General features: G+C 43.8%; 1 protein-coding gene across 3 annotated transcripts; it reads left to right on the top strand.

The window, feature by feature from the left end:
* The first annotated feature begins 3,857 nt into the window (after positions 1-3,857).
* Positions 3,858-11,701, top strand: CLDND1 (claudin domain containing 1). 3 transcript variants are annotated; one of them, XM_013184225.3, is made up of 6 exons: positions 3,858-3,947; positions 4,220-4,296; positions 8,271-8,572; positions 9,746-9,853; positions 10,224-10,361; positions 10,470-11,701. In XM_013184225.3, exons 3-6 carry the CDS (start codon positions 8,284-8,286, stop codon positions 10,688-10,690), a joined length of 756 nt encoding a protein of 251 aa, XP_013039679.2. In that variant the 5' UTR covers positions 3,858-3,947; positions 4,220-4,296; positions 8,271-8,283; the 3' UTR covers positions 10,691-11,701. The 3 variants fall into 3 exon arrangements, with proteins under 3 accessions (XP_013039679.2, XP_047913860.1, XP_047913858.1); XM_048057903.2 differs by having other exon boundaries at positions 8,274-8,572; XM_048057901.2 differs by lacking the exon at positions 3,858-3,947 and having other exon boundaries at positions 4,064-4,296.
* Positions 11,702-15,244: the final 3,543 nt, after the last annotated feature.

Here is a 15,244-nt window from a genome sequence, read left to right on the forward strand (position 1 = left end):
TGTCCCTGCTTTTTTAAAACGCACTTGTGAAGTGTGTTGTGTCAATGTTTGTACCGTTCCTTAAACCTTCCTAATAGGAAATACTGCAGTCATTGAACTGGAGGCAGCTGCTCGGTGCAGCAGGTACAGCTCAAAACATCACACTCTTGTAGAGCCTCAGCAGCTTTTCTGACAGTAGCGAGGGAAAACATTTAACATTGTTCTCAGTCGGGTAAAGCTTGTTGACACGTGTTATGGTAGCCTTATAATGTTATGGCAAAATGAGTAAAAGATGTGCAGCAAAACTATCTGTACAGGAAGTATGTGGGATGTTGATTTAATTTGTTTCACCACCACCCCTTACATATTTCTACAATTGAAGCATTTCTGGCACCAAGGTGAGTGGTTTTTTTTCCCCTTTTTTTTTTTTTTACATTATCTGTTTTACTGCTAGGTTTAATGTTTTATTCTAACTTGTACGTGTGCTTTTATGTAAGTACAGGCATTTAGATGAAATTAATATGCATCAGTAAATTATTAATGATGATAAATGCTGAGAAGGAACAGAGCTTCATTTGGCCATGAAAGAAAGTGTAGTAGTTTCTAAATGATTGTGCTTCAAAAACCTTCTGTAAGGAATAGAGATTTGCAGACCAAATAAAAAAATATTGGCTGAAACTGTCCTATTATGCTACAGCTGTGGTGAAGGCAAGCTCAGAGGAAACCATATGAATGCCAACTAACAGAAGTTTCATGCCAAAATGAAGAGGAGAGGGTGGAACTGATTGAAGTAAAATTGTGGGTGCCAAGACAGTGCACCAGGATGGGCTGAAGTAGTTTCCTATCTGGAGCAAATGGTCTTCAACGTGGGATGCAGGAAGAAAATATTTTTGGTGCAATTAGTAAATAAAAATATTGATGAAAAAGTGTTTATTTCTTTCCTCTTTTTCTCATCCTTTTTTAATTTCTATTTTTGTGTTTGTTTTATAATGTGCATAATATGTTAGTACAGTAGTAAGTGTAAATAATTTATAAATAAATATACATATAATGGAGGTGCATAGATCAAAAATGTTTTACTGATTGGAGTCCACGATCAAAAAAGTTTGGAGACCCTTGACCTGGAGGTTGAGTGGGTATCTTTAAAGTGAACCTGTGCTATTCATCATATTTGGAAGAAGCACATCTGGAAGGTCTTTCTGTGAAAAATGTAATTAGGGTAGGATTTGCTTAGCCTATAGTCTTCTGTGCCAAAGATACAAAAATACAGAAGGCAAAAATAAAACTGGGGAGACTAAAAAATTTGAGGGGAATCCATGGGATTTCTGCTGCACTGTCTGTGTGAAATGTTCATAGATTGTGCCTAAAACACAAAAACTAAAACCGCCATTTTTATTACAGAGTTTACCTGTCGGGAGAAGCGATATCTTGTAGAAAATTAGCTAGTAATATTGAAAGAAATAGGCAATCTTGCAAGCACCTTTTCCAGGTCTGAATCAGTAACTCAAGAAGTGGTATTTGAAGAAGTTTTTTTCATTTCTCATTCAGTATCAACTCCATTTAATACAGATAATGCCTCCTCCTCTGAGTGTTTACTTATTTCCTTAGTGTGCAAGAGCTAAAATGCCACAAATTTTGTGTGAAGATTTTCTTTTACAACACACGAGGATTTTGTTGGCTTGTTTGCAACATCGCTGTTAAACTGTCCGTGCTGGAACACTCTTGCTGGAGGTACAAGACACGATTCAGGGCTGCTATCTAAGAAACTACAGATCTGCACAAGGCAGGAACAGCTTTTAATCTATAGCCATCAGCATTATTCACTTTGTGCTTTCATGTGTGAACTACCGCAGTTTCTGAAGCAAACTTTTACTTTGAAAATTTTCTGGAATAATGCTGTTGTGTAGCTGATCTGATCTAGCAGAGGTTCTGCTGAAGCAGGTTGAGGAGGTGTGAAAAGAAAATGGCAAAAGATTGGTGTTAGCTATGAACGACTGTGCGTTCGTTTGTAATGTTTTTATTGGGTTACCCTTATATTATATGAAGTGATTTTCTTTCAGAAAAAAGAAAATCCAGATGAAATTTGTTGAGAGTATTTTAAATTAAATTAAATGAACATGCACCTCTCTTTCCTATGGTTGTTTTTAAGCAGCTGTACATATCATTGATCAGGACAGATGATGAGTAAGAAGAGGCCAATGCAGTCTAATTCTGTAATGGAAGTAGCAATGACTGACAAATTTTCCAGAAATGATTCTCATTTTTACAAGATCAGATCTTTTAGGGAAACAAACAAACAAAAAAAACTATAGGCTTGCCAGTGCTAGATAATTCACTATGATTTATAGTGATTGCAATTCTTGTTATTCCATAGCTTACAATAGAGTTGTTTTGTGTGTGTGTGTTTGTTGTTTTTTTTTTTTTTCTTTTAACATCTTCTAGCTTCAAATTCTCCTAGTTTTGCCAGGTATGCTGAAAAAAAATATTACTGATTTTTTGTTCCCTATTGTCATTACTTGTATTTTATGATCTTGTAACTCCTTAGCTCTCTCTTCAATATACTATATTGGCTGACCGTCTTTGATGTTTCCCTGAAAGAGGTTTTCTCACTGCATAGTGATTTTCATGCCCCTTTTCAGGTTCATCTCTACTTTGCCAACATGTCAAAACTAGACACAGTATGTCAGCAGCCAGTGGCAACTCTGGATCTGATATAACTCCTGTCCTCCTTGTGATTTCTTTGTTTATACACCCAAGGTTGCAGGAACATGGGGTTTTTTTGGCCACAGCCACATCTTGGCAGCTGGTAATCCACCATGACTCATCTGTCCTTTTCATTTTTCCTAGGATAAAGTCGTCTGCCATGCAAGTATAGCCTCTGCTCTGTGCTCTTAAATGAACGTGCTCATTGATGACCCTATTGACACATATGTTTGTTTGCCCCCAGCTTCCAAATGACCAGGTCACCCTGTACCAGTGCCCTATCCATTTAATTATTTACCCTTCCCTCAGGCCTTGTGTCATCTGTGAAGTTTATCAGTGATGATGCTCTGCTTTCTTCGATAAAAATGCTAAATATTTTAGAATCCAGCATAAACATGGTCAGAACCCAGACAACTTCCTAGCTTATAGTTATGAGGTGCTGGTGAACCAGCAACATGATCTGGAAAGGTGTGCCATCCTGGGAGGGGTTTATTAACTAAAAATACCCATCACTGATGTTACCTTTACCATCCTAGCCTGTTATCCCACTGAAAAAAATGCTTCCTGGCCACCTGAGAAGAGGAGCTGGATGGGGTCGTTTCCCCAGAAGTCCCCAGAGATGTGAAAACCTTGGACGTGACTCCGTTTGCTGGGTGTGTGTTTGCTGGTTTGGAGGTTGGTAAAACCAAAACTGGGTGTGGAGGTCTCTCAGCGGGTGGGTGTTAACCACCGTTAGGAGTCCTCCTTCAGCTTGTGTGGGTACGGGGACCAGGGATGGGGGGCAACGTCCAACTCGGGGCATGGAGTCAGTGCTGCCGTTTTTTGTGGGTTTTACTAATTTATTTTTTTTTTAATGTGGTGTTTTCCCAAGTCATGCTGCCAGGATATCACACCACCGTTTTTACAAGCAATAGAGCAGAAAGGGAAGAAAGATGAGCTTTATGGCTGCAGCGGGAGGCGAAATAATGACATTGCAGAAGGCAGAAGGGCACTGCTCAGTGTTTTGGGGTGATTTTGTGGAATCTCGTGGCTGTTTCATCCAGCAGGGGACGTCTGACTGAAAGTGTAGGGGGCTGCCAGCCCCCAGCCTGAGCTGAGGGGACAAAGCGGGGTGGGTGTCTCTGTGGGGAGACTACAACTCCCAGCAGGCATCGCGGCGGGGAGCCGCCCGCCTCCCGCGGTACCACGGGGCTGGGCGGGCAGGACTACATCCCCCAGCGTGCCTCGTGCCGAGGGCGTGGCATGGGGGCGCGAGGCGGCGGGCGGTGGGTGCCGCGTGCCGCGGCGGTTGCGGCCGTTGGGACCGTTGGCGGGCGGGTGCTGAGGGCGTGAGGGGAGCGGGGCGGGGCCGGGCCGGGCCGGGCCGTGTGTGGGCGGCCCGGGGCTGTAGGGGGGGGGGGAAGGGGTCCTGAGGTGGGTGATGGCCGCTGTTGTGCTTCCAGGTCGCTGCGCGGGCGCTGAGGGCGCTGCGCAGACGGGATGGATGGAGGAGCTGGGGCTGGCGGCTGCGTGTGCTCAGTGCTTTGGCTTCCCGCAGGACGCGGATAACGCGGCGCGCTGAGGTGGTCGGCGGCCAACGGAACCCTGTGCTGAGGGGCGGCGGGGAGCGCTGAGGTAAGACGCCTTCGGTACCATCCTTGCCTAAGCCTTCTTTACCCTCAGTGCCAAAAAGAAGCTTCTGCTTATCAGTGTTCCTCCCCACGCTCGCATCTTTTTTTCAGGCCTTCCTCCTCTTCTCCCCCACAGCAGTCCAGTCTAAAGCATGTTTTCTGTAAAAACGCCAGCCCTCGTTAGACTGCCTTTGTGGCCTTCCTCTGTTGTGATGGCAAGTGAAGTGAGCTTCCTACGTGTGGTGGCCTGCTCCTGGCTGAGGGGAGGTAGCGACTGCTGTAACAGGAGAGAAATGTTTTTATTTTTGTGTTCCCTTCCGCCATGGTATAGCAGCTTTGTAAAAGGCTTGGTCATTTCCTAGCCTTGTAGTTGTTTATCTGCCAGAATACTTGCTGTTGTGCTCTTCTGTGTTTTTTCTTTTTTCAACTCCCCGGGCTTGTGCTTTTTCTCCTTATGTGAAACATATGCATTTTTTCATTCCTTTGAGTGTTGCTGCTGGTTTGGACTTTGCCTTCTCTCTTATGAACTGATGCTTTGGATTTTTTATATGTCTCCTTTTAAAAAATACATAATTTCAACGTCCTGTGAAGCATTTATGCTTGAGTGCCTGTATGCTACTGCCTTGTGTTGTTTTATGTTCATTGCATAGTTTAGTTTCAGGAATAACTTGTTTGAAATGGTGTCTGCTGTTAGAATGAAGTGTGCTGGCAGTGCAGTATGAACGTATATACCTCTTGTAAAATGATGAAGGTTCTTGCTGACAGTCTATGATGGCAGAAAGTATTTCTATTTAGTATCAATCTTTGTCTCTATAATTAGTGTCAGCTCTGGTAGTAGTAATGTTGGTGGTTGCTTTTTTTTTATTTCTGTTTTAAGTAGTCTTATGCTAAAGCACCTCCTACATGTTTTTCTGCACAAAACCTTTTGGAAAGCATGTCATAATCCCTGAAACATGCCACATCTCTCTTCACAGTCTTTCTGTGATAACTCTGACTGGCACTGCCTACTACCCCCATTGAGTTCTGCCTGGGGCTGGAAGCATGATTCTCTCTGTAATAGAGCAAAGGACACCTCGTTTAAGTGGGTGTGTGTCTGCTGTGAATGAAGATGCATTGGGTATGCACTGTAAATGAGCAGGATAGTCCAGTCTCCTGGGGTGTTTGCAGTGGGAAGAACTTCGAGTTCAAAATTGGCCTGAAGTGTTGTTGAGTGTATCTCTTCTGTAATTCTTTTCGTCTTCTGAAAGTACTTAAAGGGTTAGCAGAAGCACTGAGAGGACTGTTATTATAAGGAACTGGGGGTGTGCTCTTGCATTGGCACAGTCTTGTACGTTCTTCAAATCCATGCGTGTTCTTTCTAGAACAACCTGACACAAACCACCTGCTAATTTTTAGGGACTGTAGCCATCTTGCCTGCTTCTGCCTGTCCCCAGAGCTGTGCGTTACAATGATTGAGCATCACTGGGTGGCCATGTCTCTTTTGGCCTGTGGGTAACAAATGCTGGGCAGTGCTTGAATTTTTTCTTAACTCTTCAATTGGCTTTTTGGTTGTCAGCTGCCATAACTCTGCTAAGCCTGCTGTATGTTTCCCAGTATGCAGCAAGCTGGCCAGAAGCGTGTGGTTGCATTTTAATGATGCCATGATAAGCATATTTCCAGTACCAACGTTCTGGACCTGGCAGCAGGGATGTCGTATCTGAAAGTACGACTTCTCGAGCCAGTTGTTTTCTTTCTGTGTGCTAGGTACTACGGACTTTGTAAGCATTTATAACAAAAAGCCGCAAAGCAGTGGCCTGGTAATGTCCTGCTTACAACCTTGTTTCACCGGGTACTACTTTGAGGATGGAACCTGTAGGCTCTCTTGTGCTCCCTCCTTCCAGAGAGAGCCCTCTCTGAAGAGAGGAGCCTAGTGCTGAAGGGCTCCTCTTGCAGTGACTGCAGGGTAGTAGAAAATCCAGACCGGCCTGCTCGCCAGCTGGTTCTGCTGCTTACCTGAAACAGTTCCCAGGGATCTGTTCGGCTCAGCGGGGCAGCAGCCAGGCAGCACAACGTTAGCTGCGGAGATGCCGCATGTGCCGTTTGCTTTGTGAGAAGTTTGTGAAGGGGAAGAGATCCCCGAGTGAACTCGGTGTAGAAGAACAGAGGGGCAGCCCTATACGGCAGCTTGCTTGTCCCTGTTCTGCTCATCCAGTGCCTTGTGCGCTCTAAGCTAGATGCTTGGATGTCAAGGGAGAGTGCAAGCGCGTAACCAAAGATGAAACAGCACAGAGTATTTGCTTCTGAGTCTGGACTTGGTTCTGCGTCTTCTAGATGAATAAGCCCAGGTATGGTGTTTTCTTCCTCTTTTTAAATCGCAATTCTGGATTCACAGTTCACAGAATTGTAGTACGTGAACTTCTTAGTGCTTTAAATGGGTGCTACTTGTCAATTCACCAAAAACCAGTTCTATTCTTGATCATTTCTAAGGAAGCAGTTAAATGAGGCATACTCCATAATAATCCCTCTTTGAAAATAGAAAAGAGACGTGGGATGATATGAGTGTACATCATCTCCTGTCCCCAACCCTGTTAGTTTGAACCAAATAGAGGAGCAGATAGGAGGGAAAAGGAACGAGAAGGGCACTGTTAGCAGCAAACACTGGTGTGCCTTTGAAACTCCCTGCTTATTTTGCACCTTGTTTCATAGTTCAGAATTTCATATTGGCAGGTCTGACTTGAGCACTCATACTTTCCCTTGTGAATGTTGCATGTTTAAGCATTTGTTGTTTCCTGTTCCAGTTCATTTGGCTGCAAAGAAACAAGACTAAAATATTTTGATCAGAGTGTGGGAGAAGGAAGGTAAAACAAGCAGTAAAGAAGAACTGATTAGATAGTAGCTCATGCCACCAGAATAGCTCTAGTTGCAAAGGTAACTTCAATTAATATTTTATTTGGCAAGTGCCTCAAGCCTGACTTATCATAATCCATAAACTTAATCAAGCACAGCAAATGGACGAGCATAACAGGCATTTGAAAGTCCTCTGACGCATTGCACTCTCTGCAAAACATTACGTGTGTTAGCAATCAATTACTCATTAAAATCACGGTACTGTTGAAGTGTAAGTGCATGCAGTATCTGTTTTTTGCTGTGCCTTCTTTACTCTGACTTTCTGCTGTGAGCATGGGCCTGTGAAGGAGGGCATTAGTGACCTCCTGCAGTGAGCTGGGCCAAGGCCCTCATGCTGGTGCGGGAAGGTATTTCAGTTTTGGAAGCTCCTGTCATCCAGTGCCTGTGGAACAGGGCGCTCCCCTTGCATTGTTTTAGTTCTTTGACACGCCTCTGTACACACTGGCATTATTGCAGTTTTTATTGTCATTTCCAAGCTTGTCTTTCAGCACTGCCTTCGTGTTCTGTCTCTGGTGCCTAGATACGTTTCAGTGTTTCCCAAAAGGCATTCCAGTATCTTGGCATGGCTGCCCTTTGTGAACAGTCTGGAGAAGTTTTTTTGGCATGCTAGTGATTCTTATCTTTGCTGTAAACACAAGCTGTGGAAGCCGTATGGGATGGCAGGCTAAAAATAATTCTACCCTCGGTAATCTCTTAAGGCAAGATAAGTCTTCTGACTGAGCGCTGTAGGTGGATTCTCTGCTCTGTGGTTCCCTACCGTCAGGGTCAGAAGTGCCAGTGAGCTGTGCCATCTGCTCTGGGGACACAACTGCTGTTGGTCTCTCAGGGAGAGAGGAGAGCAGCTAGCACAGAGTGCTGCAGGAGGCTGGGAGAAAGGCGACAGCTGTGCCTTGAGCACCCGACCCCGTGGGCGTGAGCTAGTGCTGCAGACTTAGCGTTGCTGTGCCTCCAGCCTCCTGGCAGGGGAAGAGATGCATATCCTGAAGGCGCATTGCGTAACAGGAGTGGCGTCATGAGCATGACGCTGCTGCGTGGATAACTCTGTTGTAAGTATCTGAGGAGTTACTCACCTGGCCTTCTCTTTTCTTTCAGCAGCAAGGGTGCAATGATGGATAACCGTTTTGCTACAGCGCTCGTAATTGCCTGCGTTCTCAGCCTCATCTCCACCATATACATGGCGGCTTCCATTGGCACTGATTTTTGGTACGAATACCATACCCTGTCCCCTGCTGAGAACATTACAGAGGCTGGCAGGAGCGTCTGGGAAGAATTCGTCAGCGAAGAGGCAGATGAGAAGACCTACACAGATGCGCTCTTCCGGTGCAACGGCACAGTTGGGTTGTGGCGGAGGTGTATCACTGTACCCAAAAACTCTCACTGGTACAGCCCACCAGGTATCTGGAGTAATTAACACTTCCCTCGCTTGTCTAGAGGGGTACATGCTAACTTCCTCACAACATGTCCGTGTCACTTTCTTCCTCCAGAAAGCTTATTTCTAGCTTGTATGTGTTGTTTTTTCTTTTTTTTTTTTTAATAAAGGCAGTCTAAGCTTTTAAAGAAGGGAAAGGTAAAAGTCTGTGGCTGTCAGTGCTACAGAATCAGACACGTGATCTAAATTTAGTGTAACTTGGTTTTCCTTAGTGTCCGTTGCCCATTGGGTGATACAGTTGTTGTTGCTCTGCCCATCGCCCTCTTTCTAAGAGAGGTCAAGGGATCCAGCAATGGGGAAAAAATACTGCTTTATCAAGATGACACTCAGTCCTTTTAGCTAGCCATTCATTTAGCTCGTGTGTCACAAATGTCCCACTGTGGCATCAGCTTGTTTTGGAGTACTTGTAGTGTTGGATATGGAATGAACTATTTGTATTCCCTTTTTTGACAATTGTTGGAGGATATAAAGAAGTGCAGTGAGCAATTATTTTAATTGCTTCAAAGTAGGGTTTGAACACGTGTGAAATTCTGAACCCTCTTGGAAAAAATACTTTCAAATGCTTTTTCTGGAGAAAACATTACATAAAATACATTTTTTTTCCTCTAATGAAAATACATTTTGAAAGAAATGTAAAAACAACTCTGCTCATTAGCATTCTCCAAGCAATACCTAATTGAGAGATAGAAGGGGAGAAATTTAGTATGAAAAGCAGGTATTTCTTTTTCTTTAAGCAGTCCTTTCCATCTCATTTTTGGATGAGGTGTTGAGTAAGATATCACATTCTGCATGTGGATATAAGCACAGCTCTGTTATGGGAGTACAGGAATGTGAAACAACATAGTTAAGCATCATGTGCCACATTTTGTCCCTACTTGCATGGCACAGATCTATAGATTACCCAGGTGAGCTTAAAGGTTCTGCATGTTTGAATGCTGTGCCTCCTTCTAGTAACTCCATTATGCCTACTGCCTGCTAAGGTTTCCTTCAGATCTCTTTTGAGAGGTTTTGTTTTGTCTAAAATAGAAGTTGGAGGAGCTTCCCAGCTTAAGAGGTTGGAAGAGGAGGAATTGGATGGAGATGGGGTGGGGGGAACCTAATGGTAATTGTATTGGTTTTGTTTGTTTTTCTGTTCCAGAAACTGATATGACTACAAACTGCATCAGTTTTTCCCTCTCTGATCAGTTTATGGAAAAGTACATAGAGCCTGGAAATCACAACAGTGGCACGGATTTGAATCGGACTTGTAAGTGTCTTTCACATGTGGCAGGTAGAAAAGGGGGATAAAAGAGAATGGGGTTTTCCAAATGCAGTCAGTAGTGAGGAAGCATCTGCGTATTGCTCTGCGTATTTTATTTTTTGCAAGTAACACAGGTAGTAGGTCAAAGTTTAAAAGGAAAACTTGGGTGCTTTAGCATAGATTTTTAGCCATGAATGTGGTACAGGAGCTTAGGAGTTAACAAGTAAAGTTCTTCCTACTTCAGTTGGAGCCTTTGGTCCTTTTTTAGTTAAGCCAATGAAGTAGTTTGGGTAGAAAGGAATATAACCTGGTGGGAGAAGGTCAATTTTTAGCACATCATTGAGAAACCTGTCTTGTGTGTTTCTTTAACACGCAGATCTCTGGCGATTGCAGTTTCTCCTGCCCTTTGTCAGCCTTGGTCTCATGTGCTTCGGAGCTCTGATTGGGCTCTGTGCATGTGCCTGTCGCAGCCTGTACCCTGCCATCGCCACCGGCGTCCTCCATTTCCTCGCAGGTCGGTCTCCTGCCACCCACTGCTTACCCTCCCTCCTCCAGAATCTCTTGGCGAGAGCCAGAGCTCTCCAACAGCGAACTCATCACGCGTTACTTCTTCCTTCCTCAGGACTTTGTACGCTGGGCCTGGTTGGCTGCTATGTAGCTGGGATCGAGCTGCTCCATAAGAAGCTGCCCCTGCCTGACGACGTGAGGGGTGAATTTGGCTGGTCCTTCTGCCTGGCCTGTGTCTCGGCACCTCTGCAGTTCATGGCGGCCGCTCTCTTCATCTGGGCAGCTCGCACCAACAGGAAGGAATTCACTCTCTTGAAAGCGTACCGTGTAGCATAAGTACTGCTGCCTAAGTGTTAGGTTTCCATGTTATAGCCTCTTCTCCACATGGCCCTGTCTACTTTTTTCTTCTTTTATTCAGAATTTTACCTTGTACTGCGTTCTTCTTGCCAGTGTAGCCTGCAGGGCCTGAAGACAAAGACCTCTGGGCTAAATGACCAAACTCTGCCAGAAGTCTGCAGAACTTTAACGATTTTTTTAATTTTTTTTTTAAGAATTATTGTTTTTTAAGCTTCATTTGGTTGTTGAATATCCCCTTGGTTAGGTGTACATGCCCCTTCCTCATTTTATTTCCTTGTCATCCTGGAGGAAATGAGAGGGGTCATGAGGAGGAAATGAGATAGGAAAAGATGCAGGTAGGGAATGGGAACTACGGAGCAGAAAAAATAAATAATCAGGACTTGTCTGCTGCATGACCTATGGAGAGCACCCAAGAGACATGGGGGAGCAAAGGTACCTTTCTTGTGGAAATGCTGTCATTAAATCAGTGCTGTAGCTTAGCTGTGGGGCTCTTATTCTCACTAGCTCACTACTTGTGGCTTCTGCTGAAACTGATGTAGGCAGGGCAGCTGGCTCTGGGAGTGCACAGCACGCCGTCCTGCGTGGAGAATCCTAAATGGAGAATCGGTGCTGCTTTTGCTATGGAACAGGAGAAGTTGGGGTCCCCGCGGAGCTTTGTGCTGCTCTAACTGCACTGCTTCCGGGGCCCGGGATGGTTCGGTATCTGCACTACATGTGATTGTGCACTCTAATCCTAACGTGCGGTGCTTTTGCTTGCTGTGAAATAAGGCTTTCCTCTCCCTTGTGGTGTTGAAGAGAACCCCTCACAACCTTCTTCATTTTTAATTTGGTTTAGTGTATGTGTGTATATGTACATAACATAAACGTTTTTTAAAACTCACCTATTTATCCTATATAGCACACAACAGGGTTTTTTTTAAAAGGTGCTGCTCAATTCCCACATTGCCCCAAACCTATTGTTTAAATGAAATAAAACAATCCTCAGATGTTTTCAGTGTTGCGTTAATTTGATGGGAGGGTGAGGGAGTGTTCTGGAGTTAATTTTGGTTGGGGAAAGAAAAAAGTGTCCATATCTCTTTCTGTATTCAGGGAAATGTCACTATAAGCAAATATGTTTGATTATGTTTCTTAGGAAATTCTTGTGCTTCTGTGAACTTTAAATATTCCTTTACTTATCACTGGGGGACACAACACTCCATAATTTGATTAGCACTTTGCTTACTTTGCACTTATTTATCCTAAATCACTGCATCCCTGGCCAGACCGAGTGGCATGTCTTATCTTGGAACACTGTTTTCTAGATTGAACTGTTTAATTCTGAGGCCTTAACTCCCCGCGTTTATAAGAAACATGTTTTAGAAGAAATGAATCCTGACAAAATGAATGACTCTGTGGTGTCAAGGGTTCTGTGAGTTACCTTTGAGAATGACATGGAAGTAGGCATTGTGTATCTCTGCTGGGTTTTGCTTTGTTTGAATAGGGGTTACTTTGCAGTCCAGTTCTCTAAAAATCAGGAATCTCTTTCAGTATTGTTTCTTCAGTGATTTTTTTATCCTGTTTGATAGGGATCAACCTACTTCTCCTTTTATAACCGTCACTACAGTCTTTACAAAATGAAACAGGATAGACTCATCCATGATGCTGAAAACCGGGATCATGAAGAAAGCTGCAACACAAACTGTTCATTCAGGATAACCGTCTTCCCCCTGTTTAGTAATTTTTCACCTTTCCACCTAAAAAGGCTTTTCTCCCTCTCTATGATGTCTGAGCCAATTCTAACCTTGTGAGAGGGGCTGTGGTATTTCTTTACAGAGTCTGAGGATAAATGAAAACCCTTGCTGCTGATATGTACTAAGTTGTTTTTTTATTCAGTCATTAGTTATCTCTGACTTCCCTACATAAGGCCCAACTGCTCAGCTTGTCATCTCTCCTTTGTCAGAAATAGTAGAGCATACAAGCCTCAGTTAGGGTCAAAGGGACCGGAAGGTGCTTATTCAGCACTCTGTGAGAGAGGAAACACTGCTGGTTATTTTATCTAGTATGGTGATTTTTCTTTTTTCCTTTCCTAGGAGCTGGCAGAACTTAATCTGTGCAAAGGGAGTCCTGCTTGCTCTCTCCTCTTGTATCAGACACCAGTTTCTCTGAAGCATGAATTGCCGTTTTTGAACGCTAACATTCTTGCTTCTAAAAGATGTATTGTTTTGGGTAGAAAGGGAAGTGTTAGAGGTGCTCTTGGTCACTTCAAGTATCAGTGAAAACAAGATAAGATTGCCTACTTTTCTCTCTCTCAAATAAATGCTTCTGTTTTTCTGTGCCCTGAAATGAAGAGGAAAAAAAAGCCTTGATTTGAAGCATTTATGTAAAATGTGTGTTGCCTTTCAAGTTTTTGTTTTTTCACTCTTGTGTAGAGGTTTCTCTATCAAAACAGATTTCAGAGAGGAAGAAGCAGGTCACTTAGAGGGCTATTTCTCTCCATGGTTTGGGATGATGGGTCTGCACCTAGCTCTCTTGCTCTGTAACCATGTGCCTTGCTCACGGTAAAGACCGGGAGAAGAGTTCTTGGGCTGCCAGCTTGGGGGGCCCACTAAGTGCTCTTGGAAGAAGGAAGCAGCGCGCAGGCAGATCCTCCAGAGGTTGGCTGCATTCAGAGATGCTTGAGGCCTGTGTGCGTTATACATATCTGCAAATGCAGACACCCTCGCTCAAAAAAAAGGAAGGGTGCTCCAACTCTGGAAGAAAGCGGTGAGATGGAAGGCTGATTTGTGTCCCTCAGTATCTTGTGGTCTGACCGTGAGAGATGTTTACTGATACTGGCTGAGCACTGGAGGTAGGGATGAGGCAGATGCAGACAGTGAGATCAGAAGAGATGTTTTCTTTAAAAGGAAAAAAGAAATCCTTGTGTGTCTGCATGTGTGTGTGTAGGGGAGGTGGCACCAATCTCTCATACTTACGTTGCACAGCGAACATGAAGATCTATCAAAGGGAAAGGAGAAACAAAAAGGAGGAAGAATCCCTTCAGACCAAGAGTGAGAATGGAGGACTCTTAACAGCACATGGAAACAAGCACCAAGGACTCCAGTTTAACTCTTCCTGAGGTACTGCAACGGTCACTGCTGCCCCTCCAGCACAGTGCTGCGTGGAGGTGGCATAGCCAAGTGGGTGAACTCTTGTGCTCACAAGAGAAGCCCACAAAGGCTCTGTCCTATGATCCACTATATTACACTCCTCTGCCTTTCTCCCTTGTAAAATTACTACTTTTAAAAATAGACATAGGGATAGATTTTATTTATTGGTCAGGTTTAAGCAGTGAGTATCAGATGTCTCTGTGCTCCTTGCTTGCTGTGTCCAGACAGAGGATGAGGTGGATGCTGATTGATTTTTTGCAAAGGATCCAAGCATCTTTCTAGCCTCAGGTTTTCTGATGTGAAGATCGAAAACTTTCAAGAAAACGGGAACATTCTGTTCAATCAAAACTAATCATTATTTAATCAAAACCCTTCTTAAAAACAAAACCAACCAAACAAATGAAGAGCTAGTGAATTTTTAATGCCTTTCTTTTTCCAGCTTACTCAGGCCTTTCATCTGCCTCTTTTTAAGTGTCTCACATGAAGTGGTTTTAGAATACTGTCTTTTTTTAGCTTGATGTTTGTGAAGAAGTTAGCCTCCCAGTGTATTCTGTATCACTGTCCCTGGAAAGGGAAAACCTTTACATATGTAACTTTTTAATGGACCTAACCATTACATTGTTAACTTGGGCTAGTTTTCGGTATCAGACCTGCATATTTTTTTTCAATTTGTTGTACCCATTAAATAATTGGAGGGAGCCAAACATGCTTATAACCTTTCAAAAAAGTAATTAATGAGGAAGTGTTTCCACAGGACTTTGTTAGTGAGGCTTCCTTCTGTCCCATGTTACGATTTATGTGTTTGGGCCCTTACTATTAGTTCTTTTTTCCGTTTAGCTTCCAGAGCTGAATATACATGTAGATTTTGCTGCACAATAGAAGAACATTAACATGAACTGTTGTTGAGGGCCATTCCCTGTTGTAACTTCACCTTTATTGTCCTCATGATACAAGGGTTAAACTACGCCATCTCTGTTCTTGGAAGGATGGGAAAAGCCTGGTGAAGAAGCAGCAGGTGGTCTCTGTGGAAGAACCATCTTCTGCTCACTGCCTGCTTGGAGGAAACAAGGCAGTCCCTCGCCAGCGGGGGGAGCCCAGCTCTCTGCCAGTGCCCACCGTGGTTGTGCGCTCGTAAGCTCAGTGGAGGAGACTCACGTTAGCTGTAACAACTGTCAATAATCAGGTGTCGTTTGCACTGTGTCAGGTGAGTGTGATTAAAGCCTTTCCCAGCAGTGTAAACTGTGATGTGTCTTGAGTATATTCATCAGCTAAGCTACTGAATCAATACTGTACTGATGTATTGTTCTGTTTCTGTTTTGTTTAGGCCAAGTACAGCTCGTACATTTAACTAATATTATTCCTTGGGAATATTTCTCTGTATAGTCTGGTAGTGGGCACTGGCAACACC

The sequence above is a fragment of the Anser cygnoides genome, chromosome 1, assembly GCF_040182565.1.
Source record: "Anser cygnoides isolate HZ-2024a breed goose chromosome 1, Taihu_goose_T2T_genome, whole genome shotgun sequence".
NCBI classification, from domain to species: domain Eukaryota; kingdom Metazoa; phylum Chordata; class Aves; order Anseriformes; family Anatidae; genus Anser; species Anser cygnoides.